Below are 24,615 nucleotides of genomic sequence, written 5' to 3' on the forward strand. Positions count from 1 at the left end.
TAGCGTTTTGTTGATCAAAGAGGCATCGCCGTCCTTACCGCCAAGAGAGCAGATGAAGTGTGACGACGACATTACCCGCCGCTACCGAAAGCGCAAAATTTTCTTCACAAGAGACTACGCACAACTGGGCAAGCGAGACAAACTGCACTCTTGCTCAGCCGTTTCTAACAATTTGCCAGATCATGGATCATATCAAAGACGATAAGCATAATGCCGGCAGCTACAAGGACAAACTTCTATCTTCAACTGTGCCTATCAGTCCCATATCCCAACAGCACATGAAGGCTCAGGGACAACAATATTACACAAACATAGCGTTCCGATAGGTGGTTTTCAAAAGGGTGACAATTCACAGGTTCAGGTGACGGGTCTGGTCAAGGACCATCTACAGCAAGCGGGGATTTGCTTTCTATGTGCGTTTTAAGGGTTGCAGTTGGGAAGGTGTGATGCCAATCACTCGGAGAGGGCGATACCAGAGTCGGAGGCGTAGGTGCTGTCGGGAGAGACAACACGGTGAGGAACACCGTCAACGGTGCGGTAGAAGGCAACCTGGTCGCTCTCGTCAACGAACTTGCAGGTGTTGATGCTCTTCCAAAGCGAGACGAAGACGTTCTCGGTGCTCTTGACGTAGTGGTGGCCAAGACGAGCCTTAAGCGCCTCAGTAGCCTCCCAGGCGTTGTAGTGAGGGATCTTGCTCGAGACGTGGTGGAGGACGTGGGTCTCGGCAATACCGTGGAAGAGGTAAGGGCCGACGGGGCCGAGCCAATTGCGGTCAATGGTGCAAAGAGCGCCACGAGGGAAAGTCCAGGCTTCGGCCTTGTAGTGGGGTAGAGCGGGGTCGGTGTGCTGGAGGTAGGTGATCATGACAAGCCAGTGGTTGCACCAGAAGTAAGGGATGACATAGTAGCGGAAGACGTCAGAGAAGCCGCCCTTGGAAAGCATGCCCCAGGCAGTGAGAGCGCTAAGAGTAGCAGCGATACCAATGTCGGAGACAATGATCTGGGAGCGGTGGCGCTTGTCAAAAATGATGGCATCAGGGTTGAAGTGGTTGGTGTACTTGGGGTAGTGAAGTTGACCGGAAGCGTTCCTAAGGAGGTAAAGGGGCCAGCCGAGAAGCTGCTGGACGAAGATGTAGAACAAGTTGTAGAGGGGGGCATCCTCGAGAACTTCAGAAAGCCACTCACCCCAGGTCTCGTCAACGTTGGGGGCTCCAACCTCCTTCTCGACGACATCCTCATCATTGGAGTCATCGCCAGACTTGGGGGCGGGCTGAAGAGGGAGACGGCCACGCTGCTGACGGGTACGGGGAACAAAAACCTCATCACGGGTAAGGTGACCAGTGGCAGCGTGGTGGCGGGCGTGAGAGATCCTCCACGAGTGGTAGGGGACAAGGAGGGCAGAGTGAAGAACCCAACCAACGGCGTTGTTGATGGTCTTGCTGGTGCTGAAACTCTGGTGACCGCACTCGTGAGCAATAACCCAAACACCAGTGAAAACCATACCCTGGAGAATCCAGTAAGTGGACCAGGCAGCGAAGCGAGCGAGAGCCTGCTGAACGCCCAAAGAGATGTAAGGGGAGAGAGCGTTAGACTTGAGACCGGAGAAGGTGCTAGCGACGGTGGGGTCAATGTAGCTAGCGGCAAAGCCAAGAGCAGCGATCATGGCAAAGTCAGCGAACACATAGGTGAAGGACTTGAAAGCCGAGCGCTCAAAGCAGTGAGCAGGGATGGCAGAGAGCAAGTCCTTGACGGTGTACTGAGGAACATCGAAGGTGGGGATGTCCTTGGGGTCGTAGACAGCTGCCTTTCGGTGCGAATATCGCACGTTCTGCACCTTGCTGGCCTTGTCGGCGGCAGGAGTGGTGGCCTTTTTGCCAGCTCGCTGACCAGCAGCGGTGACGTTGGCAGCGACGGAGGACGACATTTTTTCTAGTCGTTCAGTCACGGAGAAGATGATGTTGAGGGGACAAGGTTGAGAAGGTCACGACCAAGGAGGGAAGGAGTATGTGGCGTGAGGAAAGGAGTAGGACAACTGGTGCTTCTTCCGACGATCCTTAATACTATCTCGGTGGGGAGCTGGCTTCGACCCACAGGGTGAGGTCGGGCATTGGCAAATTTTCGATAGCGAGAGCGGGGCAAGGGTGTGTGTGCATTGAGCGGGTGGAAGCCCTGAGTGCTTGCACGCAGGGGGGCGTGCGCGCACACACACACACACACACACACACACACACACACACACACACACGCTCAGGCTACAAACCTCAGGCCTTTTTCGAGTGGCCGAGAAGTTCAGAAAAGCAGCGGCAGCATCACAGGCATTTGCGTGGCAAAAAAAAAAAAAAAAAAAAAAAGTGAGTCCTTGGCAGGGACGCTCAAGGCTCGCGAAATCATTGGCTGCTCACCGCTCTGATGCTCAACAAAGCGAGCTGGAGACGCCGAAACAAAAAAATAAAAGAAAAACAAAAAGCAAAAACAAAAAAAACTCTGTGAACCGAGAGGCCATTCTCTATTAGGGGCGAAAGAGAAATTGAAGTGAATTTTCGGGCAGGTTTCCATATGTCAATCACAATAGGGGGTTTCAGTTATAGTGAAAGCATGTGAGGCCTAGTTCGATCTCACACTTTCGCCACCTTCGCTCAATCGGATATGCACCATGTTGACCCGGACCAACTGTCGTGACAGGCGTCGGCATATCGGCTACACGATCCCAGGAGGAGAAGATAGTTTCCCGTTGCCTTTCAGCCGTAGCATACCTCTGTATCATACACGCATGCGCAGAGTGCTGGGAGACACACATATAACTGTTCATCGTCTTGTACTTAGCTCTTACATGATATCGCAATCGATGCTTGTGATCAACGCTATTCGCCGCACGCTCTTCAACCATTATCTCTGAGTTTTCAAAACTCCGAGTTTTCACTGTTTTGTTTTTTATTTTGAAAACTCGCTGCTTAAGTAAGCTCTGCCTGGAAAGAAAAACAGGGAACAAGTGAAAACCTGTTCAAAAAGACAAGCTCGGGCTTTCAATCAGAAAGAAAAGAAGAAGAAAAGTTTTCGTATTGCCACGCAGCTCTAACGCTATCGAATTCGAACGGCGTTTCAGACGGCCAACTGTCACGCTAGCCAAAAAAAGGTTGGGGCATGGAACCGAACGAATAGGACTCGGCCTGCCGCCTTTCTCCAATCACACGCTGCTCATTGCCCACTTCCAATCATCTAGAGCTTCCTGTCACCGACAGATAGATGTACAGCCATTTCGATGCCTGATTTCCTGTTTCGCCCGAAAGGTGGTTCATCCACCCGCACCTTGACGAACAGTTACTGTGGACAACAAGCTCTCCAACCCGCCGGTAGCTTCTCGATCTAACTACTGTACTGGTGTAGAGCTGCCCAGCCATGGCGAAGAAGAAATCGCACATCAGAAGACGAGGAACTGCTTGCTGGAGGCCCTCGAGACAATCAGCGCCCTCGCTTGATTCGCGAACTGGCCACGCCTTTCATTTTCCCCGTGAGCCAAGCATGCTCTCGCCGGCGTGAAAGTGAGAGCAAATCTCGAGCAACAAAGCTGATTCTTCCTTGCAACCTCGCCGCCGCTTGATCGCTTGGCCAACACAGCTGACATGATGATGCGTCTCTTCTGATACATTGGCGCTGCAAGGCTCGGCTCGAGAAGATGTTGCAAAGCTCTAACAGCCACAGCCTTGCACTTTTCAACTGAATCGAGATCTTGGAAGCGGATGACAGCCCCATCGGGGGATCGGGCTGCTTTGAAGCCTGTGTGCTGTCCTAACTACCTCACAACAAGCTGTTGGCTGAACACCACACATGACTTCCTTCCTCAGACCTTCTCATTAACACACGCTGTCCTGTTAGACATCGTAGACTATATAGCTCCTTCTCAACTACGGATGCTGATAACGCAATTCCAGCCATGCAGCGCCACATTGTCCGATCAGTGCACGCAGATCTAATCGGGAGATGATGACTGATTGATGCAGATGACAGGTGAAATCGTGCACGATGCCGCCATGTGTGAACTTTGGCTTATTTTTGTACTTCTCTGGCAAGCTGAACAGTGAGCGCATTTTGCCGCTGTGCCGTTCGATGAGCATTGACTAGAAATTGGAGATAACAATTAGTATACAGCATTATCAGGGTCATGATCAGACTCCCTTTACCACAGTCATATGCTTCTTGTAATGCCTATATTTTCATAGTGCAAACCTAAATGACAAGTGCATATATATATCCTATTGCCACTCTGGTCATATCTGAGACTGAATGTGTCACTCCTTTCATACCCCTATGTTGCTATGTTACGAGGTGCCCCTGAGCCATTGCTATGACAACCCTTCATTGTGTTTCTCACTTATGCAGGTGTTTGGTGTTTTGGTGCCTTGCTTGTAACCCACACATCCTTTTAAGATACCAATGTATCTTCAACTCCCCCTCTCGACAGGATCTCCAATCCTATCATCCTAGCTAACTGTGAGATATTGAGGCCTCATAAAGGTTTCATTAAGATATCTGTGACGTTGTCTGCCATTCCAATGAATTTGATCTCCACATCACCTTCTTGCACATGGTTGCAAATGAAATGGTACTGAGTGTCGATGTGCTTCAACTTCCAATGCTTGGCTGGGTCTTTACTTACCTGAATGCACCCCTGACTGTCCATGTATAACACCAGCTGGACATCTGTGATTTCCAAATCCTGGAGCAGATATGAGAAGAATAGTGCTTCTCATACTGCTTTGGAAGTGGCAACAAACTCCACTTCTACTGCTGATAATGCTATGCATTTCTGGATGTGAGACTTCCAACTAACTGGGCATCCATATACATAGGTTATGGATCTGGATGTGCTCCTCCATCCATTTGTTGGGTCTGATGCCCAGTTCGTGTCAGTATATGTTGTTATGGGTTTGTCCACATGTTCACTTGATCCTCCTCCTAAATGCAGCTGGTACCCACTCATCTGATTTAAGTACTTTACCATATGAGTGGTGGCCTTCCATGCACTGTCAATCAGGCTCGACATGTATCACACCAATGTACCTACAGCAAAGGCAATGTCTGGTTGAGTGGTGTTTGAAACCCATAGTAATTGGCTGACTAACTCTTGATACTTCTTCACCTGTTTGGGGTTGCATTTCTTTCCTCCAGCAATGTTCACCACACTTGGCATGGGTACCCATGATTTGTCATTTGCTCCTTATAACCACTTGTTCACCATTGCTTTGACATATGCTGTTAAATCTAAAGATATCCTCCTCTGTCTTCCATCACATGTGATCTTTATTCCTAGGAACTCCTTGATTTCACCATTGTCCTGTGTTTCCCACTTGCTCATGATTTCCTGCTTAGTGCAATCCACCTCGTTGTGACTGGGCAATGCTATCAGCATATCATCTACATACACTGTGATGATTGTAATCCTATCACCCATTCCTCTTGAGTACAGACATGGCACACTTGGCATGCAGTGAAAACCAATTGTTTGGAGATGTGAATCTAGCTCGATGTTCCACTCATGGCCCAATTGCTTTAAACCATACAGCCCCTTCACTACTTTCAGTGCCTTTCCAGGTGGTACTTTGATTCCAATCAGTGGTTTTAAGTATACATCATGATGTATCATCAAGTTTAGGTATGCTTGTTTCACATCAATTGAGCCCATCTCCCAGTTTTGAATCACTGCAATAGCAAGCACCCCTCAAATGGATTGGATGGGTGCTACTGGTGCAAAGACCTCCATATAGTCAATACCTTCATGTTGCATGAAGCCCCGTGCTATGAGTCTGGCCTTGAACTTTGTTGGTACAAAATTTGCATTGGTCTTGATCTTGAGTACCCAACATGTGTCAATGGTGTTTGCTCCTTTTGGTAGATCAGCAATCTCCCACATGCCCATAGCCTCCAAACCATCCAGTTCCTTTTGCATGGCCTCTTCCCAATGTTTCCTATCCTCTCCACCTAATGCTTCACTGACTGTCAGGTCCAGATTTTTACTCTGTTCCAGATGTGTTGCCATGAGTCTGAAAAGTTCATTGTTCTGTCTGACCAACACTTCGATTCCATGAACTTCACCAAGTTACTCCAAAAGATCGTTGGGCTGTATTCTGGGCTGTAAAATAACCAACCCTTTTGCTCCAAGCTATACCCTAAGAAAATGGATGTGATGGCTCACTGATCCAGCTTCTTGTTGTCTCACTTGACCTTGGGTATGTTCACCCATGCCAAGCATCCAAACACTCATAGGAGGCTTATGAGTCACTCTGGTGACTTCCCAAACATTGCTTCATAAGGAAACTCATTGTTGATGCTTGGAGTGAGGTTTATTTTGAATGCTGCTGCTCAGATCACATATGGCCAAAATCTCTTTGGCAGTCTCCTTTGAGTTAGGAGCATCCACATCCTTTTGCCTAGACTCCTGTTCATTTGCTCCACTCACCTGTTTTGTTTGCTATTGTACCCCATGGTGGTTTGCCACTCAATACCTTTCTCTAGTGACCATTCTAATGCATCATTGCTCTTCCATTTGGTCCCTTGATTGGATCAGATTGCTTTTAACTTCCAGTCTGTCTGTGTCTCCAGGAAGGAAACAATCCTTTTGAGTTGCACAAATGCATGGCTCTTCTGTAACAATGGCTGTGCATGCACATACTTGCTATGATCATTGACCAGCACCAGCATGCATGTATACTCTGTCATGTGGGACAAGTCTATTATCAGGTCGATGTGTATAAGGTCTAGGGGCCCTGTGGCTCTTTTGCCACTACCCTGCCCCATCTGAGCAACTGTACTTTTGGATTGTATGCACTGCTCACATTTCAGAGCAGTATCTGGGTCCAAATCCACAATGTGTTTATCCTTCAGTTTGCTTATGATTGCCTTTGACTTGTCTCAGCCTGGGTGTCCTAGTTGTTCATGCCATAATCATTGTTTTGAAATTTTCAGTTCATTCTCAATATGCTCAAACTCCTCATTGACACCTTCAAACAATGGTGTTGATGTGGTCATCATGCTCTCTTGCCATGTATCACCTCAGAACTCTAGAAGTCCTTGCTTGTGATTCTTTGCAACCTTGAGTGTCATGCTGTTTGTCAAATAGATTTGTCCACCAGTATTATCCAATATCACTCATGCTCCATCATCCATCAATGAATTTGTTGACAAGAGGTTGACATTGAGATGCTTGACATACATTACATTTTGTAAGGGAATATCCCCATAATCTGTTAATATGCTAGTATCTCCTATGGCTGTCACCTCCAGAACCTTGTTCCCAGCAGTGATCACATGCTTTCGGCAGGTTCTTGGGTGGATGAGCATATCATAAGAGTTTACCATATGATAGCTCACACCTGAGTCCAGTATCCAATGTGCTGCTTCTTTTGCATTTGGAGGTTCTTGCCACTTCAACATATGAATGGTGGAGCACCATGCCTCCTATTTAGGTTTGGCGAGTGGGGAATCTTTGGGGATGGTGACCAAGGCATCACACTGACTGATACCATGTCCTGGTTGTTTACAGATCCAGCATTGGAGTCATCATGGTCTGCTTGTGCTCTTCAGGTTCACGTCACTGTTGCCAGTCTCAGATTCCTTGGCCTGGTTGTCTTGATCATCATTACCAACAGTCCAGGCACTGGCCTGTCACAGGTCAATCTTTTGTGCAGGGATGCTTTTGATGGCTGTCTGGCAAATGCTCAATGCAGTTGCGAGGGTGTTGAAGTTGATCTGGTGAACAGTGGCAACCATCTCTTTGTACACTGGATGCCAGAATGTGCATTTCTGCAATGCTGAGAACAATGTATCATTGGTGAATGCTTCCCAAGAAGACTGCTTTCAGTTTGGATGGTCCAGATCTCTTAAATTAGCTTCCTTGCATTGGAGTGGAACATCTTTATGTCACTGAGCTGTGAGATAAGTGCAAGTCTATGAGATATCTTGGTGGCTTCATTTGTTAGACTGTTTTCAATCTTTCTCCACACTTGATAGAAAGTGAGATACTCTTTGATTACATCTAGAACAAGGTAATTGACATTGTGTTCTCTGGTAGTGTCAATTGTCCCATGGAGAGTGTTGGTCAAAGCATCATCAAGAGAGTGGCTCCATTTTGGATGCTTCTTGTCATACATTCCCTTGAGGTGTTTCATTGCATGGGGCACAGATTGGAGGAAAGACTTCATGTGGGTGCTCCAGCTGTAGTAGCTTTGTGACGTAAGCTTCAGCACAGGTTCGAGGAGCTTTGCTAGGGTGCAAAAGTTATATCGCTTGTCACCATCATCGAAATTGGAGTCAGAATTGGCATCTTCATCAGCTTCATTGTCAATGACCTCTGGCTCATTCTCATTCATGGCATCATTGTTGGCCTGTACCTGGGTGGCCTTGCCTTTTCTGCTTCCTTTGGTCTTTGTGCTGGCACTGACCTGGGTTTTGGTGTCTTCTACCATGGTTGTTGATGAGTTTTGGTTAGCTTGGTGATAGCTTCCTCAGACTCTTAATCAATTGGAGATAACAATTAGTATATGGCATTATCAGGGTCATGATCAGACTCCCTTTACCACAGTTGTATGCTTCTTGTAATGCCTATATTTTCATAGTGCAAACCTAAATGACAAGTGCATATATATATCCTATTGCCACTCTGGTCATATCTGAGACTGAACATGTCACTCCTTTCATACCCCTATGTTGCTATGTTATGAGGTGCCCCTGTGCTGTTGCTATGACAACCCTTCATTGTGTTTCTTGCTTATGCAGGTGTTTGGTGTTTTGGTGCCTTGCTTGTAACCCACGCATCCTTTTAAGATACTGACGTATCTTCAACTCTAGAAATCGGCACACGAAATTGGAATTACAGTTTTACTCGAATCGAGGAGAGCCATTTCGAACCGCTTTGAGAGAGAGAGAGAGAGGAGGAAAGGCGAAAATCTTTCCTTCTTCGCTTGGATCGTGGAGGTCGCGCGAGTTGAGTTTGTGTGCTGTGTTCGGTGACATCGGTGTGATCTCTCCATCGAGTCCTCATGTACACCTTCTCATCACCACAAGCATTCACGAAACATCTCTATTTACTCTACACCAGTCATCAGTTGAAGCTGTGAGCCGTCCTTGCTCGGTACATCAGCCTTTGACGCAGCGCTCGGCCTAAAAGGAGCAGTGATACGCACCTGCTCCACCCGCCCAACATTCCACGCCAAGTTGTCGACCTTCGTCTAAAGGCCGCGGCCAAAAACTTCCTCACTGGAAGCTCTCGGTAGGTGTCATACGGAACGCTATCATCAGGAATGTCGAGGAAGCACGCTGGGAGATTTGGCATTCAAGTTTGAGTAGTATTACAGTGGACGCAATGGTTGCAAGATATTCAGTAACCATGCTTGCGACGGGATTTCGTTCAAGGAGGCCTTTGATCCTTCTCGGATCACCTTGTCGACAAAGCCATGAGTGCACAAGCAACTGACCTCGTAACGCCTTGCTTGCACCGCTCCTTCATGTAATCGTTCACAGACCACCCTAACATCGCTCCAACGCGCCGCATCGAAGACATCTTAAAATCACATTAGAAGAGGCCGCCTGGCTGTCCTAGCTGGCGACCCAACTTGAACGACCAACCTCGCTCACATTCGACCTCGAAGGTAAGTTGAAAACGCTTGGAGGAAATTCCCAGTTCTGCTGCCCCAACGATGGTACCACCTACGATCAACGACGACAAAGAAAAGGCCACCCCACCGGAGTTTCTCGACACGGACCCTTTCTCAAAGATCTTGGACAAAGCGCGCATATCGCCACGGCAGAGCGGTCAACAGCCGATCCTGTCATCAGCAGGTGCAAGAGCAAGCAGGGTTCCCTGAAGTGCAGATCGACGTCTCGATGGAATGCTGTCCCGATCCTACACCGATTCTCTTTCGCATCTTTTATGGCCAGCAAATGGGTTGCACCCCTACCTTCAATCACTATTCGCCGTTGTAGCGAGCTTGCTGTATAGCGCAAGGGGCCGAAGTAGATCCAGGGCAAATTTACCATCGAAGACGTTCGAGCGATTCAAGCTTGAAACGGCTGCGTTGATCGTGCTCTTCATTGATGTAGTGGAGTTCATCCTAGCTTCACCAGCCACCGGCACTTAGCAGCAGCAGCCTCAGCAGCACGCGACGAGATGTCATCTCGACCTTCGCCACTTGGAGAAACCAAGCTAAGCTAGCGAGGGACAAGGGTTGCGAAGTCTCTAAGAGCGTCACTATTTTCGATTTTCGAGATTTGCTGTGCTGCGCCTCCTCTCTGTATCGCCTTGTGGCCGGTGCCCTGAACCCGCGAACCCTCCGACCAGTAACCCTGCACCCAAGTCAAGTTGTGCCAAATACGATCCAAGTCATTCTGTTGCTCAGGCACAGGAAAGGGCACAACGTCGTAGCTTGACTTTGTCTCTAGCTCGTCATGACATTGTCCATCAGTGCGGTCCTGAAGAGTCCCCTGCGCCCACATTTCTGCGCTAGCATTCATAGCGTTGCCGTGTTGGGCTCGCACCAGCGTCTTCGTTGCTGTAGTGTCGCATGAATCAGAGCTCGTTAGCCAGCCTCTTGTACCTGCGCTTCGAATGGGCATCGGCGGTTTTCCGCAGATGAACATCCTGTATAGCGGTTGGGTTAGATCCTCAGTCTTGTTGCCGATCCTGAGACAGTGTCTCCATGTCATTTGATCAACGCTGCGACCTCGTTAAGCGCTTGCTTCCATTTGTAGGAGATCCAGGCAACTCACTGACCTTGCTGTTTGTCATTTTTCCTTTCTTCTGTATCCTCCTCTGTCTTGACCCTCATACCCTCGACCCTCCTCTTCGTGCCTCGCGTCTCGATGATGTGATTCCTTTCCCTCGCCTCTCCGCCTTCTGCTACCTATCCTTTGCAAAACACCGCCCAAACATTCTCATCGGCAACAACGGCTCGCCCCATGCCCCGGTGCGGTTTTTCCTTGCAGCGCTCGCCACACGTCACACCGACAGCGCTTCAGCAGCGTCGATCCCATCCCTAACAGCGCCAAGCTTTTGGTACGTAGACTCTCCCCACCTGTTGGTTGACGGCCAAAAGAGATGGCCTCGAGATCAATCTGAAGCTGACCCTTTCCCCTCAATCTATCAATCCTCCTCATCCCTCTCAATCGCTTGCACCAACCTCACCACTCTCGCCTCGCACTCACATCACACCCTCACAACCATCAACATGGCCTGTTGTACTATGGCTCCTCCGGACCTCAACCTCCCCGGTCCTTCGCTTTATGCCCAGCAGTCGATTGCACTCGGCAGCTCCTGTAACAACTTCGCGTCGATGGCTGCTCCTTACGTTGCCCTGCCCCACCAGCAGCGCTTGCGAGCCGACACCCCTCCTCTCGACGATGAGCACAACTCCATCAAGCCATTCGATGGCCACAAGCCCATCTACCGCGGCGGCTTTGACTCCCAGCTGAGGCGCGTCCTTGACGACATTGACATCCACGGCTGCGAAGCCAACGGAGAAAATGCATTCTTTGTCGCTGACCTTTCCGAGGTGTACCGCCAGCATCTTCGCTGGATGCGAGCTCTTCCTCGCATCGTGCCCTTCTACGCGGTCAAGTGTAACCCCGACCCATACGTTCTGCAGCTTCTTGCATCGCTCGGGACCGGATTCGACTGCGCCTCTAACGGCGAGATTGAGGCCGTCCTTAAGCTTGGCATTAACCCCGCCAGGATCATCTACGCCAACCCATGCAAGGCTGCCAGCTTTGTTCGACATGCTGCCGCCAATAATGTTGGTCTCACCACTTTTGACAATATTGATGAGCTCGAAAAAATGAAGCGCTACCACCCTTCCTGCAAGCTTGTGGTGCGCATCCTCACTGACGACTCCAAGAGTGCCTGCCAGCTTGGTCTCAAGTTTGGCGCTCCTCTGGATTCTGTCCCTCGTCTGCTCCAGCGTGCTCGCGAGCTTGGCCTCGATGTCGTCGGTGTCAGCTTCCACGTCGGATCTGGCTGCTACGACCCCGACTCTTTCCGTGACGCCGTCCACCGTGCTCGCCGTGCATTCGAGATGGGCAAAGAAGTTGGCTACACTTTCGACCTCCTGGATGTTGGCGGTGGTTTCGGTCACGACAACTTTGAGATGGTCGCCGGCGTCCTCGGCCCCGCTATTGACAGATACTTCCCAGACGAGGACTTTGCTCCTGGTGGAAAGGAGGTTGTTGGCAAAGTCAATGGTCTCAGGATCATCGCCGAGCCTGGCCGTTTCTACGTTCACTCCGCATTCGCGCTCGCCACGAACATCATCGCTGCTCGTCGAGGCGAGCCTAGCGCCGCCGACACAGAGGTCAATGCCACCAAGCCTCAGGTCATGTACTACCAGAACGATGGTCTCTACGGCTCGTTCAACTGCGTCATCTTCGACCATGTCACTGTTCACCCCAAGGTGCTCACCCTTGGCTACGAGTACGCTTACGAGCCCACCATCGCTTCTCCCGGCGTCCCTGCCGTCGCCGCTGACGACACTGCCGAGGAGCAGGAAGCAAAGACGCTTCAGACTTGTAGCGTCTGGGGCCCCACTTGCGACTCCATTGACTGCGTCCGTGACCTTGTTCAGCTTCCTAAGGGTCTCAAAGTCGGTGACTGGCTCGTCTACGAAAACATGGGCGCTTACACCATCTGCGCTGCTTCCACCTTCAACGGCATCCGTCGCTCCGAGATTCGTTACACCCTCGGTGAAGGCGAAGATGCCGAAGTCGTTCGTCAGCTCATGCTGCAGTAAAAAGTTTTGTGACTGAGTGTCTATCCTTCTCTAGAGCACCCATTCTTTCTTCGCAACTGTTAATCTCCATGGTTTTGTTCAATCATCTGCAACCCCTGATGTCCTACTATTTGCTCGTCTGAAGTGTTGTAGCTGCCATCTCGGGCTTTGAGATTTCCCGATCGGAATTTTTTATCGGGACCGATGCTTTGCCACCGGCTGAGAACCAGGCTGAATATTTGAACGTGAAATGTACAAGCTTCGGTAAGGGCAACAGCGAGATCCGGCGCGCGAGAGGTCTAGTCTTACAGCTCGAGGCTAGCGGTTCTAGGCGTGCAACAGACCGGGCCCTGGACCGCCGTCTAGGGCTGGCTGCCCATAACCTCAAGCTCGCTAGCCCCGCAAAAAGCTTCCACAGGTCCGCAAGCTTGAAGGTCATCACCACAGGTCGCTTCTAGTATCAATCGCACAAAGTTCTTCACCTTCCCGACCTACCATTACCTCCCGCTCTCACTTAACACAGTACCGTGTCATCAAAATGTCTCTTTTCGCCAAAAGGGCCGTTGCCGGCAGCAGCCGTGCCATCACTTCCACCAACAAGGGTGCTCTCTTTGCTACCAGAGCAGCTCGTGCTTACTCTACCCCCGCTGAGAGTGCCGGTGTTTCTTTCGGTCTCAGCGAGGATCAGGAGGCCTATCGTGACCTTGCCCGCAAATTTGCTCGCGAAGAAATTATCCCCAACGCTCGCCACCACGATCAAACCATGGAATACCCCACCGAGATCATCAAGAAGGCCTGGAATGTTGGTCTTATGAACACGCACATCCCCGAAGAGTATGGTGGACCCGGTCTCGGCCTGATGGAGTGCGCACTCATCTCCGAAGAACTTGCATTTGGTTGTTCCGGTATTCAGACGGCTCTCGAAGCCAATGGACTCGCTGAAGCCCCCCTCATCGTTGCAGCCTCGCACGAGATTAAGCAGAAATATCTCGGTCGAATGACCGAAGAGCCTCTTATGGCAGCCTACTGTGTCACTGAACCTGGTGCGGGTTCGGACGTCGCCAACATCGCCACCAAGGCTGAGAAGCAGGGCGACAAGTGGGTCATCAACGGCAGCAAGATGTGGATCACCAACGGTGGCAAGGCTAACTGGTACTTCGTCCTCGCCAAGACCGACCCTAGCGCCAAGGCCGCTAAATCTATGACTGGTTTCGTCGTCGACGCCAACACTTCCGGCATTCACATCGGCAAGAAAGAAATCAACATGGGTCAGCGCTGCTCCGATACACGTCAGATCACTTTCGAAAACGTCGTCGTTCCCGAGGAGAACGTTCTGGCCAAGCCCGGTGACGGATTCCGTATCGCTATGGCCGCTTTTGACATCACCAGACCGTTGGTTGCTGCAGGCGCTGTCGGTCTCGCACAGCGAGCCCTGCACGAAGCCGCGATGTACGCTCAAGATCGCAAGACCATGGGCAAAGCCATTATCGACCACCAAGCAATTGCCTTCCTCCTCGCTGACATGCAGATGAACGTCGAGGCCGCTCGTAACCTTGTCTGGAAGTCTTCCTGGGCCAAGGACGTCGGTCAGCGCAACTCCTTCTGGGCCTCGATGGCCAAATGTCGTGCCGGTGAGGCCGCCAACTTCAACGCCGATGCTGCTGTCCAGATCTTTGGTGGTCTTGGTTTCAACACCGAGTCTCCCGTCGAGAAGCTCTACCGTGACGCTCGTATCTTCCGTCTCTACGAGGGTACTGATCAAATCCAGCGTCTCATTATCTCGAGACACGTCAAGGAACTCTTCGCCCAGTAAGCGAACCCGGCTATCAGTGTATCGGCCTTTTCATAGAATAGTAATCAATTTCAAGTCTACCCCGACGAAGTGTGTGAGCAAGAGCAATTCTCAGAAATCTGTTTGCAGTCATTAAGTTTTTATATGGATCACTGAGTGACGGTCTCATATTAGAATGAAGGTAGCACATTTCAAGTTCGCGGAGCGCCCACAGTCTGAGGCGGGCTAGAAGCGATCGGAAGCCTAGCAGCTCGAGCGGCGGCATTGCTACGAGACTGGCTACGATCATGCTCGGCAGGGCGAGCAAAGCCGCGCCAATCGCCAACCTTCTCGAGCTTGGCTTTGCCATAGAGGTTGTCCCAGTTCCAGTGGTCATCATCCTCGTCCATGCCATCGGGACGGGCACGCTTATCGCTCGGCCTAGCCGGAGCCACAGGTGGCGAACGAGCGTCAATGCCCCAAGCAGTGGCCTTCTTGGCAGGTGGAGCGGCAGTAAGAGGTCTGTTCTCGGCCACGGGAGCGCCCAAGATAGGTGGAGAGTTGCGCTTGAGAGGAACCGCAGCCATCACAGGAAGCGAAGCCATTCTCTGTTCGAAGCTGTTGCGCCGAGAGCTTGGCTGAGCGTCGGCGGGAGCGAGCATGGTCCGAGCAGCAGGCTGCTTATGCGAAGGAGGCGGAGATTCGAGCTCATCCTTCTCGCTCGAGGAGCTACTGTTGCTGTAAGCCTGCGATCGTCGCGAAGCACTTTCGGCGACCTCGTCCTTGAGGTGCGCATTGCCGGATCCAGGACTGCCTCGAGCAGAGCCGGCCTGTGGTGACTCGCGAGAAGGTCCACAACCGTTATGCAGCACACCGACGGGGAGGTTGGTAACTTCAGCGTGGTGGTTGCTTTGACGGGCACTTGCGAGGATGGCCTCAGCCCGGTGAAGTACCTCATCGATGCGTCTGCGCTCAAGCAGCAGCTCATCTCTCAACCTCTCCACATCGCTAAGCTTGGCAGGAACTTTGGAAAATGGCGTCGCGTGGCTGTGAGAACTGGTGCTCACTGCGAGAGGGTGGTGATGGTGGTGGTGATGGCCGTGATGAGCAGCATGAGCGGCATGACCAGCGTGGTGGTGGTGGTGGTGATGGTGATGATGAGGCACGGTCGAGGTTTGTCGACCGGATTCGGGCCCGTTAGCACGTGCTCCCTGCTCGCCTGCCACACTAGCGCCGTGAGACGACTCTGGATGCGTCTTGTCTGCAGACAAAGTGTCCAAGGGCAAGCGGTGCGATTGAGGGGCACCAATACCATGATGTTCACCGTAGGCCGCGGAGGAAGCCATCGAAGCATCCTGCTCGTCGTAGGTCTCCCTTGGCGCGGGAGGGAACGACTTGCGAGGCCTCTTTGCAGCTCGACCACCATCTATATCAGCACTGACTCTTGCAGAATGCAAATCGTGTTGCATGGAAGCTGAACTGGCCAAGCTGCCATTCGAAGCATGGCGATCGTCATCATGCAGCGAAGGCCTCGATCTGGGTCCAGCGCCGACCTCCATCAGAAGCATGGCGGCTTCGCGATCACGCGCCTCGCGCATGGCCTGTTCGGATGTCGGAGGAACCTTCTTGGGGCCTCGTTTGCCATCCGTCGAAGCTGTGGACGATTCACCGGCACGTCTAGCAGCAGGTGCGATGACCGGCTGCCCATTGGCGTTGATCTGAACAGGAACCACGTCGGGATGGTTGGCGGCCTGGGCAGCAGCGTTAGCCGGAATGCGCTTTCTGCGCTTGATGACAGTCTTCTTCATGCCAATGGGGCGGTGGGTGCCATGGAGCTTGTGATAAAGACCGCAGGCGTTGCAGATGTTGTTGCCGTCCTCATCTCGCCTCCAGAGCGGAGTGGTGGTCGTCTGGCAGTTGGTGCAACGGAGGGCGCCGACGGAAGCAGACTTGTCATCCTCTTTCTTGTCGTCGGCCACGGGGACGGTGCGCTCTGCGCTGCTGCGAGTGGATGAGAGCTCCTCTCCGGCGCTTGGCTCGCGCTTACTGACCTTGAGCGCGTGCGAAAGATTGTTGTTGTACGCTGGGCATCCACTGCAGCTGGCAGTTCCACCAGTACCGTTGCAAAGACCATCACCAGGACAAGAGCCAGACTTGGGATCATCATCTCGCGAACAGCCTCCAGGTGTAGCAGACAGCTTGGCCTCGTGAATAGGCGGGCTGGCATCGGCGCCACCAGGACGGCTGGAAGGGGTCCGATGAGTGCTGTGAGGCTTCATGTAGAGACCGCAGGCGTTGCAAATGGTGCTGCCGTCAGGGGCTCTTCTCCAGAGTGGCGTTGAGGTGACACCGCAGTTGGAACATCTCATACCGGCGTGGTATGCAGGAGGAGAGCCGGCACTGTCGTGATCGTAAGAGTCTCTCGAGACGTGATGTGGGCTCGTTGTACGTGTGGATTGAGACGGCAGATGCGATCGGGGATCCTCGCCATGAGCGCCGGGACGTCCACCGTTGGTGTGGTAAGACGCCTCATGGGATCGCGAGGAAGCTGGATGCGAACCGCGGTAGTGAGCGCTGCGCGGGTCGTGCTCGTATCTGGATCTAGAGGCGGACGCGATGCTTCGAGGATGTTCGTCGGCATATCGCTGCGCCTGCGACTTGGCACGATCTTCGCCCGGGTATTCGTGACGGTAGAAAGGGTGATCGTGAGGCATGGTGGCTGGAGTGCCGTTGGAGGGAGCTGGGCTTGAGTCGCGGAATGTGTTGCCCATGTGCAAACGTGCGTTGGAACGAGGCGATGAATTGGGTGTGCGACGATATGCGAGAGAGTCGGGATGCTCTGATATCACCTCTTTAGAAAGCGAAGAGATGGGCGGAAGGTGCACGCTGGATGCCTCGCTGGGATGGCGGAACAAAGATGGATGAAGAAGAGGACTGTTAGGTTGCGATCGAGAAGGGCCTAGATGCGACCTCTCAGAACTCTGAGAACGATTTCGGAAGGCGGCGATAGGAGACTGGGATCGACCAGCTGGGTGAAAAGAGCGCGGATCACGGAAAAGGCTGCGAGCTGTGCTCCTGGTAGGATGCGGAGCTGCGTTTGAGCTGTCGTGATGGGAGGACGAGGAAGCGCGATCTGCGGCGTAGCTGGATGGCGATGGTGGTCTCGAGGTTCGCGGAAGGATGTGAGGAAGACCTTCGCCTTCGTGAGCTGAGCCAGTGCGATGGTGCTGAGAGTGTCGATCTGGCGAGCGGTCTGCTGGTGCAACTGGACGAGCAGCGATGCGTTGTGAATGTGATGATGACGAAGACGAGGCGTGATGATGAGAAGAAGAGGCGGGAGAGGTAGGTCGAGAAGCAATCTTGACCGGAGGCAACGCCATTTTGGATGTAAATCCGTCGGATTGTAGCGTACAGCTGAGATAAGGCGATGCCGAAGAAGTACAGGATCTACGAGGCTGAGCTACGCGATTTGAACGGAGGGGCGTAGCAGCGATCTGGCCTCTTTACACCCCTGTACAAGCGTGCCGTGTTGCTGACAGCCGAGTCGAAGCGAGGCTGTGTGGAAGGATCGGTACCAGGGTAGAACCGATGGCAACAGAAGGCGTGCTGAAGCGAGCGGACGTCGAAGAGACTGGGGCTGAGGTTCGACGCTGTTGCTGCCTCTTCTGCGATTGACGTTGCTGGGAAAACTCGACTGGCTGCGGCTTCGAACCAAACAATGGAATGCAAGCGTGCTGTGCTGATGACTGCACGTCTCCTGAAGAATGGGCACGGGGGAAGGGGTGCCGTGGAGAGACGATATAAGCAGAGAAGGCCCAAGAGATAAGGGATGGAAGACGTGCAGGGGGGAGATAGAGATAAAGATGGTGGATAAGAGATAGGGATAGGAACGGGGGGGGGCATAGATAGAAGGAACGTCGGATCGCTTTCGCAAAGGAGCTGGGCTTTGCTGGTCAGCTGAGCAACGAAGCGGTATGTGTGTGTGGGGGGGGGGGAGATCCAGGCTTGGAAAGAAGGAAGAAGAGAGAGCGGCAGGCAGAGAGAGAAAGATTGATATAATGACCGTTTCGATACCTTCGTTCGCTTGGGTTGCTGCTCAGTTCCAGCTCGAGACCGCGCAGACCGACTAGCGCGGTGAGGCTTGTCTAGTTAGACAGCAGCTTGGCGCTAGAAAAAGAACGATAAGTGGACAATCGCGCGTACTTTTTCCTTTTTCCCGTAATCTCTCTCGGTTTCGCACTGCCGTCTTCGGCCGCACAATCACATATCTACGCCTGGTTTTGATCAATTCCTGATTAATGATAAGTATGCGTGTGTGTGTGTGTGTTTGTGTTTTAGCGTTGATTAGAAAAAGCAAGCGTGTGGCTCATCTCTCTCTCTCATACTGCGGCAAAAAGATCGGCTTGCTCCGACTGAGCCTTGTGCTGCCCCTTCCACTCTTCTAACGGTTTCGTCCCCAGCGCGGTTCATGCCAGCTTGGTAGCTCGCATCACTCAGCCAAAATGCATTCGTGCCAAATTGCTGTAATTGTTTCAGCCTCTAGAGTGTATCAGTTGTCCCGCGCGCCGCCAACATCATTATTAGGAGAACAGGCTTCTAAGGGACCTTTCGTGAGGTAGACACTTTTTCGAGCAAGCTTGAGTGCAAACAGAGTCTCTGTCAAGATTCGTCTTTCGAATCCAAAACAATAGCCGCAGACTCACATCCAATTGGCGAGTCCACCGAACGAGAAGAACATCGAGCTTTTCGGCTTCGGTCCTGCAGGCTCTGGAATCTCTGTCGTGAGCCAATTGCAGCAGCTGCGGCTCTTCAAAATCGCACGACCGTGACTGGGTCTCACAATCGAGAGAAGACGGGAAGGTGGATGCTAGACGAAGGTTAAAGAGAGACGACAGGGCGAAAACAGCGAATCATTGCCGAACACCCTTCCTCCACGCACATCGCCGACAAAATTCGCTCGTATCTGATTGGTGATTACAAACGCATTACGATCAAACCGAAACTCGTGCGCCCACCCGTCCAATCAAACCTCATCACACTGTCATCCATCTCTCAACAGCTGCCCGACGCAATTTCGGATCAAACGGATTCAGGCTATCAGCCCGGCAAATATATTTCTCAACCTACGGTTTGAGATGTCAACTTGTCAGTGAATGCCGTTCGTGTCATCGCATCCTCCTCTCTGATGTCACTAGTATTACTGGGCTTGGTTTTTGATCCGCTCTTTGTCGGCTTCATCCTTTCTTTTCCTTTGTTCTTCGGAAAAATCATTGCTTCGAATGCGACACGAGTCAGGCACAACCGCTGGCTTTTGATAGGGGCAATGCGTAAAGTACGGTTGAATCTTTCCTCGCTCTCGCTCTCAGAAGACAGAAGAGCAAAGGCCGGCCATCTAGGTTCCGGATGCCTCTTCTCCGCTCTGTATGCCTTTCAAGGTAGCACAGGCCTCGATGCTGACCAGAACCCACCTGTGCTGGTCCAGACAGCGCTGAGTGCCAGGCGGACCAAGACAGCATGCCGAGCGTGCCTTGAAGGAGTAGGGTTGAAGCAGGGAGTGGCTTCCAAGAAGCGATCACTGCTCCCACACAGTCGCTCTGCTTCAGTGAGGGAGATTTGATTTCAGCAAACTCATCAGTCGGACGATCTCGAGCCGACGACCAATCAGAACTCGCCGATTATTTTGGTGCCTGACCGGTTGCCGCACTTGACCGCGTTTCGAAGAAAATGGGAAGAGGGAAAAAATGTCTAGCCGGTTCTTTGTCGGTTCTCTATCTTCCGACAGCTATCAAAACGGTCGCAAGTTGACCTCGGCACAACATTCTAAAGAGACAGCATTTCCAATTGCTATCAAGTACGTACACGACAAGGCCATCAACTTGCGGCTTGTGTGTTGCGAGCTGGAGAGCAGCAGCAGCAGCATTGAAGCAAAGCTATACCTTGTATCTCGCTTTGATGCTCTTAATTAGGAAGAATAGGGCTTACTGCGGTTCCACAATACCGATTCCGATATCTGATCGGGCTAGGCACGGTTACTCGGGCGAGTCTGATTGTCCATGGTGTGATTTTTGAAGCCTTTTTTAGGCACGCTCTTTTTGTCTAGTTTCTCTCAGGATGTTGCTGCTCTGTCCCTCGATTAACCTTGGGCGAGATCGGCTATGCCGGCTGCCCACAAGTGCGACACACAGACAGAGTCAGGATGACATGGTGAGAACGTAGTCGCCTTTTCAGTAGCCGACTGTAACTTTTCAGGGACTGGACAGGCCTGCACGTAGTGGAAGCTCGCAAGCTGAAGGGGAAATCGCCTCTCTTCAGAGTACAGCTGCGAGATTGTGTTGCGATTCATTAGTAGTGTTTCCTCATATCAAGCCATCTGCGGCCATAGAACCTTGAAAGCACCGCATCCCGTCTGATCTGCGAAGTTAAGCAAGGTATCGCCTAGTCAGTACTGCGGTGGGGGACCAATTGAAGATTATTAAGGCTGTACGCTGTCCTGAGCTACTAACAAGATCATACCCACAGGTGTGTAGTCTAGAGAATAATGCTTATCATCTTATCAATGGAATGCTATATACATAGGCATATATATACTTGGTGATCACCTTCAACATGTGCCAATCTGTGATGAGTCACTCTTCATATCACTCCTGAGTTGTCACCTCCTGTGTGTTATTATGACAACACTTATGCATCCCACATGCATTGCCACCTATATGCATCTTTGCTTCATTGATGGCTCACTTATGATCCATGGACCCCATGATGCTCTGCAAACCCTGTGAATCCTGTTGGGATGCCAATGCATCTTCAACTCCCCCCTTCGATGGCATCACCAATCCTAGTAACTGAGCTAGCCATGACATTGCCAAACCCTTTAATGGTTTCATTAAGATATCTGCCACATTGTTTGCCATCCCAACAAATCTGATTTCTATCTCTCCATCTTGAATGTGATCCCTGATGAAATGATACCTAGTATCTATGTGCTTCAACTTCCAGTGCTTTGCAGGATCCTTACTCACCTGTATGCATCCCTGGCTGTCTGTGCATAAGACTGGGTGAGCAGCATCAATCTCCAAATCCCTGAGAAGGTATGAGAAGAAAAGTGCTTCTCTCACTGCCTCTGAAGCAGCAACGAATTTGGCCTCCACTGCTGATAATGCTACACATTTCTGGATGTGCAATCTACAGCTGACTGGGCACCCATATACATACATTATCACTCCTGACATGCTTCTCCATCCATTTGTTGGGTCCAAGGCCCAGTTGGCATTGGTGTACATGACAATTGGCTGCCTTGAGTGTTCACTTGATCTGTTTCCAAAGATTAATTTGTATTCACTAGTTTGATTGAGGTATTTCATCAGGTGGATGGCAGCTTTCCATGCACTGTTGGTTGGGTTCGACATATACCTTGCCAGTATTCCCATGGTGAATGATATGTCAGGCCATGCAGTGTTTGCTACCCATAGTAGTTGTCCCACCAGCTCCTGGTATCACTTTACCTCTAATGGATCACACTTGTCATTTCCTGTGATGCTGGATATCCCTTGCATTGGTACCCAGGACTTCTGATCCATTGTTTGTAACCATTTACTCACCATTGCCTTGATGTAAGCCATCAAATCAAGTGACATCTCTTTCTGTGCTCTGTCTCATTTGATGCTAATGCCTAAGAATTCTTTCACCAGTCCATTATCCTCCATTCCCCATTTGGACATTATTTCCCTTTTGGTGCAATTCACTTCCTCATGACTGGGTGATGCTATAAGCATGTCATCAACATATGTCATGATGATGGTTATGCTGTTTCTGGTTCCTCTTGAATACAGACAGGGTGCACTTGGCATGCAGTGGAAACCTATGCTTTGCAGATATGAGTCCAGCTCTATGTTCCACTCTCAGCCTGATTGCTTCAGTCCATATAGTCCCTTCATCAGCTTTAGGGCCTTTCCAGAGGGGATCTTTGTTCCAAGTGGCAGCTTCAAGAAAACATCATGATGTAATGTTGAATTTAGGTATGCTTGCTTGATGTCAATACTATCTACTTCCCAGTCTTGCACTGTTGCTATGGCTAGAACTCCTTGGATTGATTGAATGGGTGCCACAGGTGTGAACACCTCTGTGTAATTGATGCCTTCTCTTTGTGTGAAGCCTCTTGCCACCAGTCTTGCCTTGAACTTTGTTGGGATTAGATTTGCATCTGTTTTGATCTTTAAGACCCAACACATGTCGACAGCATGCATACCCTTGGGGAGGTCAATGATCTCCCACATGCCCATAGCTTTTAAACCATCCAGCTCTTTGCACATTGCCTCCTCTCAATGCTTCCTGTCTTCTCCTGATAATGCTTCACTGACTGTTGGGTCTAAGTTCCTTCCTTTGCGATCGTTTATCGCCGTGAGTCCAAAATGGGTGCTGTCGGTTGTCATGGGCCCGAATGCGCAGGAAGCAGGAAGACCCATTAGTTCATATGAAGGGAGCGCAGGAATCAGGGGATCGGGCAGATTGTAGGATTTGCAGCAGAATTCACCAAGATCTGCAGTAGAATTGGTTCTATGACAAATCTCGGAGAAATCGGTACAAACAAGGATGATATCACAGATCCCACTGAGATCAGTAGTAAGCATGATCATATGGCAGATTCTGCAGAGAACAGTGACAAGGATGTCCATATGACAAATTCACATGCAAAGAGGACCAAGCTCGCATGTGAGGAGGATCAAGTGCTGCCAAGTCGGGGACCAAGCTCAGAAGTATGCAGATGGTTGCCACTCAGGGATTCACGAGATAGGAGTCGAGAGAACTGTCGCCAGTTGAAGGAGGAAGAGCTGTGTTGAAGACACCAGCAAGTAGGTCATTAGGAGGAGGAGCAGTGTCGAGGGAGTCGACACACAGCTCAGGAAGGACAGGAGCAGTGTTACAGGGATCTCTGTATAGTACTCGACAAAGAAGGTACTCTCTGGAGAGAGAGAGCTGGAGCAGTGTCGCAGGCAACACTATGATGGATGTATATAAGCATACCCTCTCATCATAAGTGGTCGAGTGGATCCCCATCCACTCTACACACCATATAAACTAGTATTACTTCAGCATTTAAGTACTCATTAGTTTCAGTCAGCATAGTTGCAATCAAACAGATTGCTTCTCATTGTAGCACATGTGTTGTATCACTGCTCACTGATGTCCAAAGGCAGTTCCTAGCAAACCAGCAGTCTGGATTAAGATAGAACCAAAGGCAGTAGTCCACTGTGGTCTGGGGATCACCTCAAGCGATAGTCAACACACTGGACACTCATGTTGATGCCACCAACCTCATCACCAACAAGATACTCACACCAGACCTTGGTGTTACCATAACCTACATGTTGACATTGATCGTGCTGAGCTACCTCTGGACAGAGTGTCCACAGTGGTTAGTTGAAATCTGCAATAGCATTACTACATTCACAGATTTGAGCAAGAAAAGTGATAGAGACAGCTCTATCACATATTTCGCCGAGAATTGCAATACCACTAGTGTTGTTGCATAACTCGACAGGATCAGTAATAGTATCGACACTATTACAGATTTCAGGTTTCAGGTGCACAACCGCTGACATCGGTCCATGTGTCGGTGTCGGTGTCGGTCCCATATTCGATCGTCCTTGTCACACCCTCACCTGGGTCTCTCTCGTTGTCCAATCCATCGATTGCCTCCATATCCATGTATTCGTTTAGTGGCTCCTCCTCTCTCTTGTCGAAGAGGTTCCTATCTGTGTACCTGAGGTCATCTATGTCTCCTTCATCTGCCAGTGCTGGTGGTGGCTGTCAGGGGTCTCGCGCCTGAAACCCAGGTCGGTCTGTCGAGATACTCGGTGACTATCAAACTGTGCAACAGCTATTGTCTCGGTATCGGTGACTATCAAGTTGTGCAGTGACAGCAGGTGGTGTTCGTTGTATATACTATCATAGGTTTCGGCTGACCTCAGTGGACACTCCGTTCAGGGGTAGCTTGGCACGATCAATATCAATGCTTCGGTTATGATGACACCAAGGTCTGGTGTGAGTGTTGATGATGATGAGGTTGATGTTGTTGGTGATAAGGTTGGTGAGTGTT

At 50.8% G+C, this 24,615-nt stretch overlaps 9 protein-coding genes and 1 non-coding gene across 10 annotated transcripts; 3 read left to right on the top strand and 7 right to left on the bottom strand.

Moving 5' to 3' along the window:
- Positions 1 to 453: 453 nt before the first annotated feature.
- On the bottom strand, positions 454 to 1,923 carry UHO2_02063 (uncharacterized protein; the record flags this gene model as incomplete). Its single annotated transcript, XM_041559500.1, has 1 exon — positions 454 to 1,923. The coding sequence occupies one exon, from the start codon at positions 1,921 to 1,923 to the stop codon at positions 454 to 456; it is 1,470 nt and encodes a 489-aa protein (XP_041415434.1).
- A 1,494-nt stretch (positions 1,924 to 3,417) lies between these two features.
- Positions 3,418 to 3,876, bottom strand: UHO2_02064 (uncharacterized protein; the record flags this gene model as incomplete). Its single annotated transcript, XM_041559501.1, has 2 exons — positions 3,418 to 3,789; positions 3,844 to 3,876. 2 exons carry the CDS (start codon positions 3,874 to 3,876, stop codon positions 3,418 to 3,420), a joined length of 405 nt encoding a protein of 134 aa, XP_041415435.1.
- Positions 3,877 to 5,715: 1,839 nt separating this feature from the next.
- On the bottom strand, positions 5,716 to 6,479 carry UHO2_02065 (uncharacterized protein; the record flags this gene model as incomplete). Its single annotated transcript, XM_041559502.1, has 3 exons — positions 5,716 to 6,012; positions 6,190 to 6,277; positions 6,454 to 6,479. 3 exons carry the CDS (start codon positions 6,477 to 6,479, stop codon positions 5,716 to 5,718), a joined length of 411 nt encoding a protein of 136 aa, XP_041415436.1.
- Positions 6,480 to 10,199: 3,720 nt separating this feature from the next.
- UHO2_02066 (uncharacterized protein) lies at positions 10,200 to 10,628 on the bottom strand (the record flags this gene model as incomplete). The annotated part of the gene is made up of 1 exon (XM_041559503.1): positions 10,200 to 10,628. The coding sequence occupies one exon, from the start codon at positions 10,626 to 10,628 to the stop codon at positions 10,200 to 10,202; it is 429 nt and encodes a 142-aa protein (XP_041415437.1).
- A 587-nt stretch (positions 10,629 to 11,215) lies between these two features.
- UHO2_02067 (putative ornithine decarboxylase) lies at positions 11,216 to 12,769 on the top strand (the record flags this gene model as incomplete). Its single annotated transcript, XM_041559504.1, has 1 exon — positions 11,216 to 12,769. The coding sequence occupies one exon, from the start codon at positions 11,216 to 11,218 to the stop codon at positions 12,767 to 12,769; it is 1,554 nt and encodes a 517-aa protein (XP_041415438.1).
- A 517-nt stretch (positions 12,770 to 13,286) lies between these two features.
- Positions 13,287 to 14,561, top strand: UHO2_02068 (putative acyl-CoA dehydrogenase, medium-chain specific, mitochondrial precursor; the record flags this gene model as incomplete). The annotated part of the gene is made up of 1 exon (XM_041559505.1): positions 13,287 to 14,561. The coding sequence occupies one exon, from the start codon at positions 13,287 to 13,289 to the stop codon at positions 14,559 to 14,561; it is 1,275 nt and encodes a 424-aa protein (XP_041415439.1).
- A 170-nt stretch (positions 14,562 to 14,731) lies between these two features.
- On the bottom strand, positions 14,732 to 17,899 carry UHO2_02069 (putative Siderophore biosynthesis regulatory protein URBS1; the record flags this gene model as incomplete). The annotated part of the gene is made up of 1 exon (XM_041559506.1): positions 14,732 to 17,899. One exon carries the CDS (start codon positions 17,897 to 17,899, stop codon positions 14,732 to 14,734), a length of 3,168 nt encoding a protein of 1,055 aa, XP_041415440.1.
- A 2,992-nt stretch (positions 17,900 to 20,891) lies between these two features.
- UHO2_10246 lies at positions 20,892 to 21,006 on the top strand. Its single transcript, XR_005960754.1, has one exon. It is a non-coding gene; the product is annotated as a ribosomal RNA (ribosomal RNA).
- A 247-nt stretch (positions 21,007 to 21,253) lies between these two features.
- UHO2_02070 (uncharacterized protein) lies at positions 21,254 to 21,946 on the bottom strand (the record flags this gene model as incomplete). Its single annotated transcript, XM_041559507.1, has 1 exon — positions 21,254 to 21,946. The coding sequence occupies one exon, from the start codon at positions 21,944 to 21,946 to the stop codon at positions 21,254 to 21,256; it is 693 nt and encodes a 230-aa protein (XP_041415441.1).
- A 471-nt stretch (positions 21,947 to 22,417) lies between these two features.
- Positions 22,418 to 22,828, bottom strand: UHO2_02071 (uncharacterized protein; the record flags this gene model as incomplete). The annotated part of the gene is made up of 1 exon (XM_041559508.1): positions 22,418 to 22,828. One exon carries the CDS (start codon positions 22,826 to 22,828, stop codon positions 22,418 to 22,420), a length of 411 nt encoding a protein of 136 aa, XP_041415442.1.
- Between the last annotated feature and the right edge of the window lie 1,787 nt (positions 22,829 to 24,615).

Source organism: Ustilago hordei, assembly GCF_900519145.1.
Source record: "Ustilago hordei strain Uho2 genome assembly, contig: UHO2_contig_03, whole genome shotgun sequence".
Lineage (NCBI taxonomy): Eukaryota > Fungi > Basidiomycota > Ustilaginomycetes > Ustilaginales > Ustilaginaceae > Ustilago > Ustilago hordei.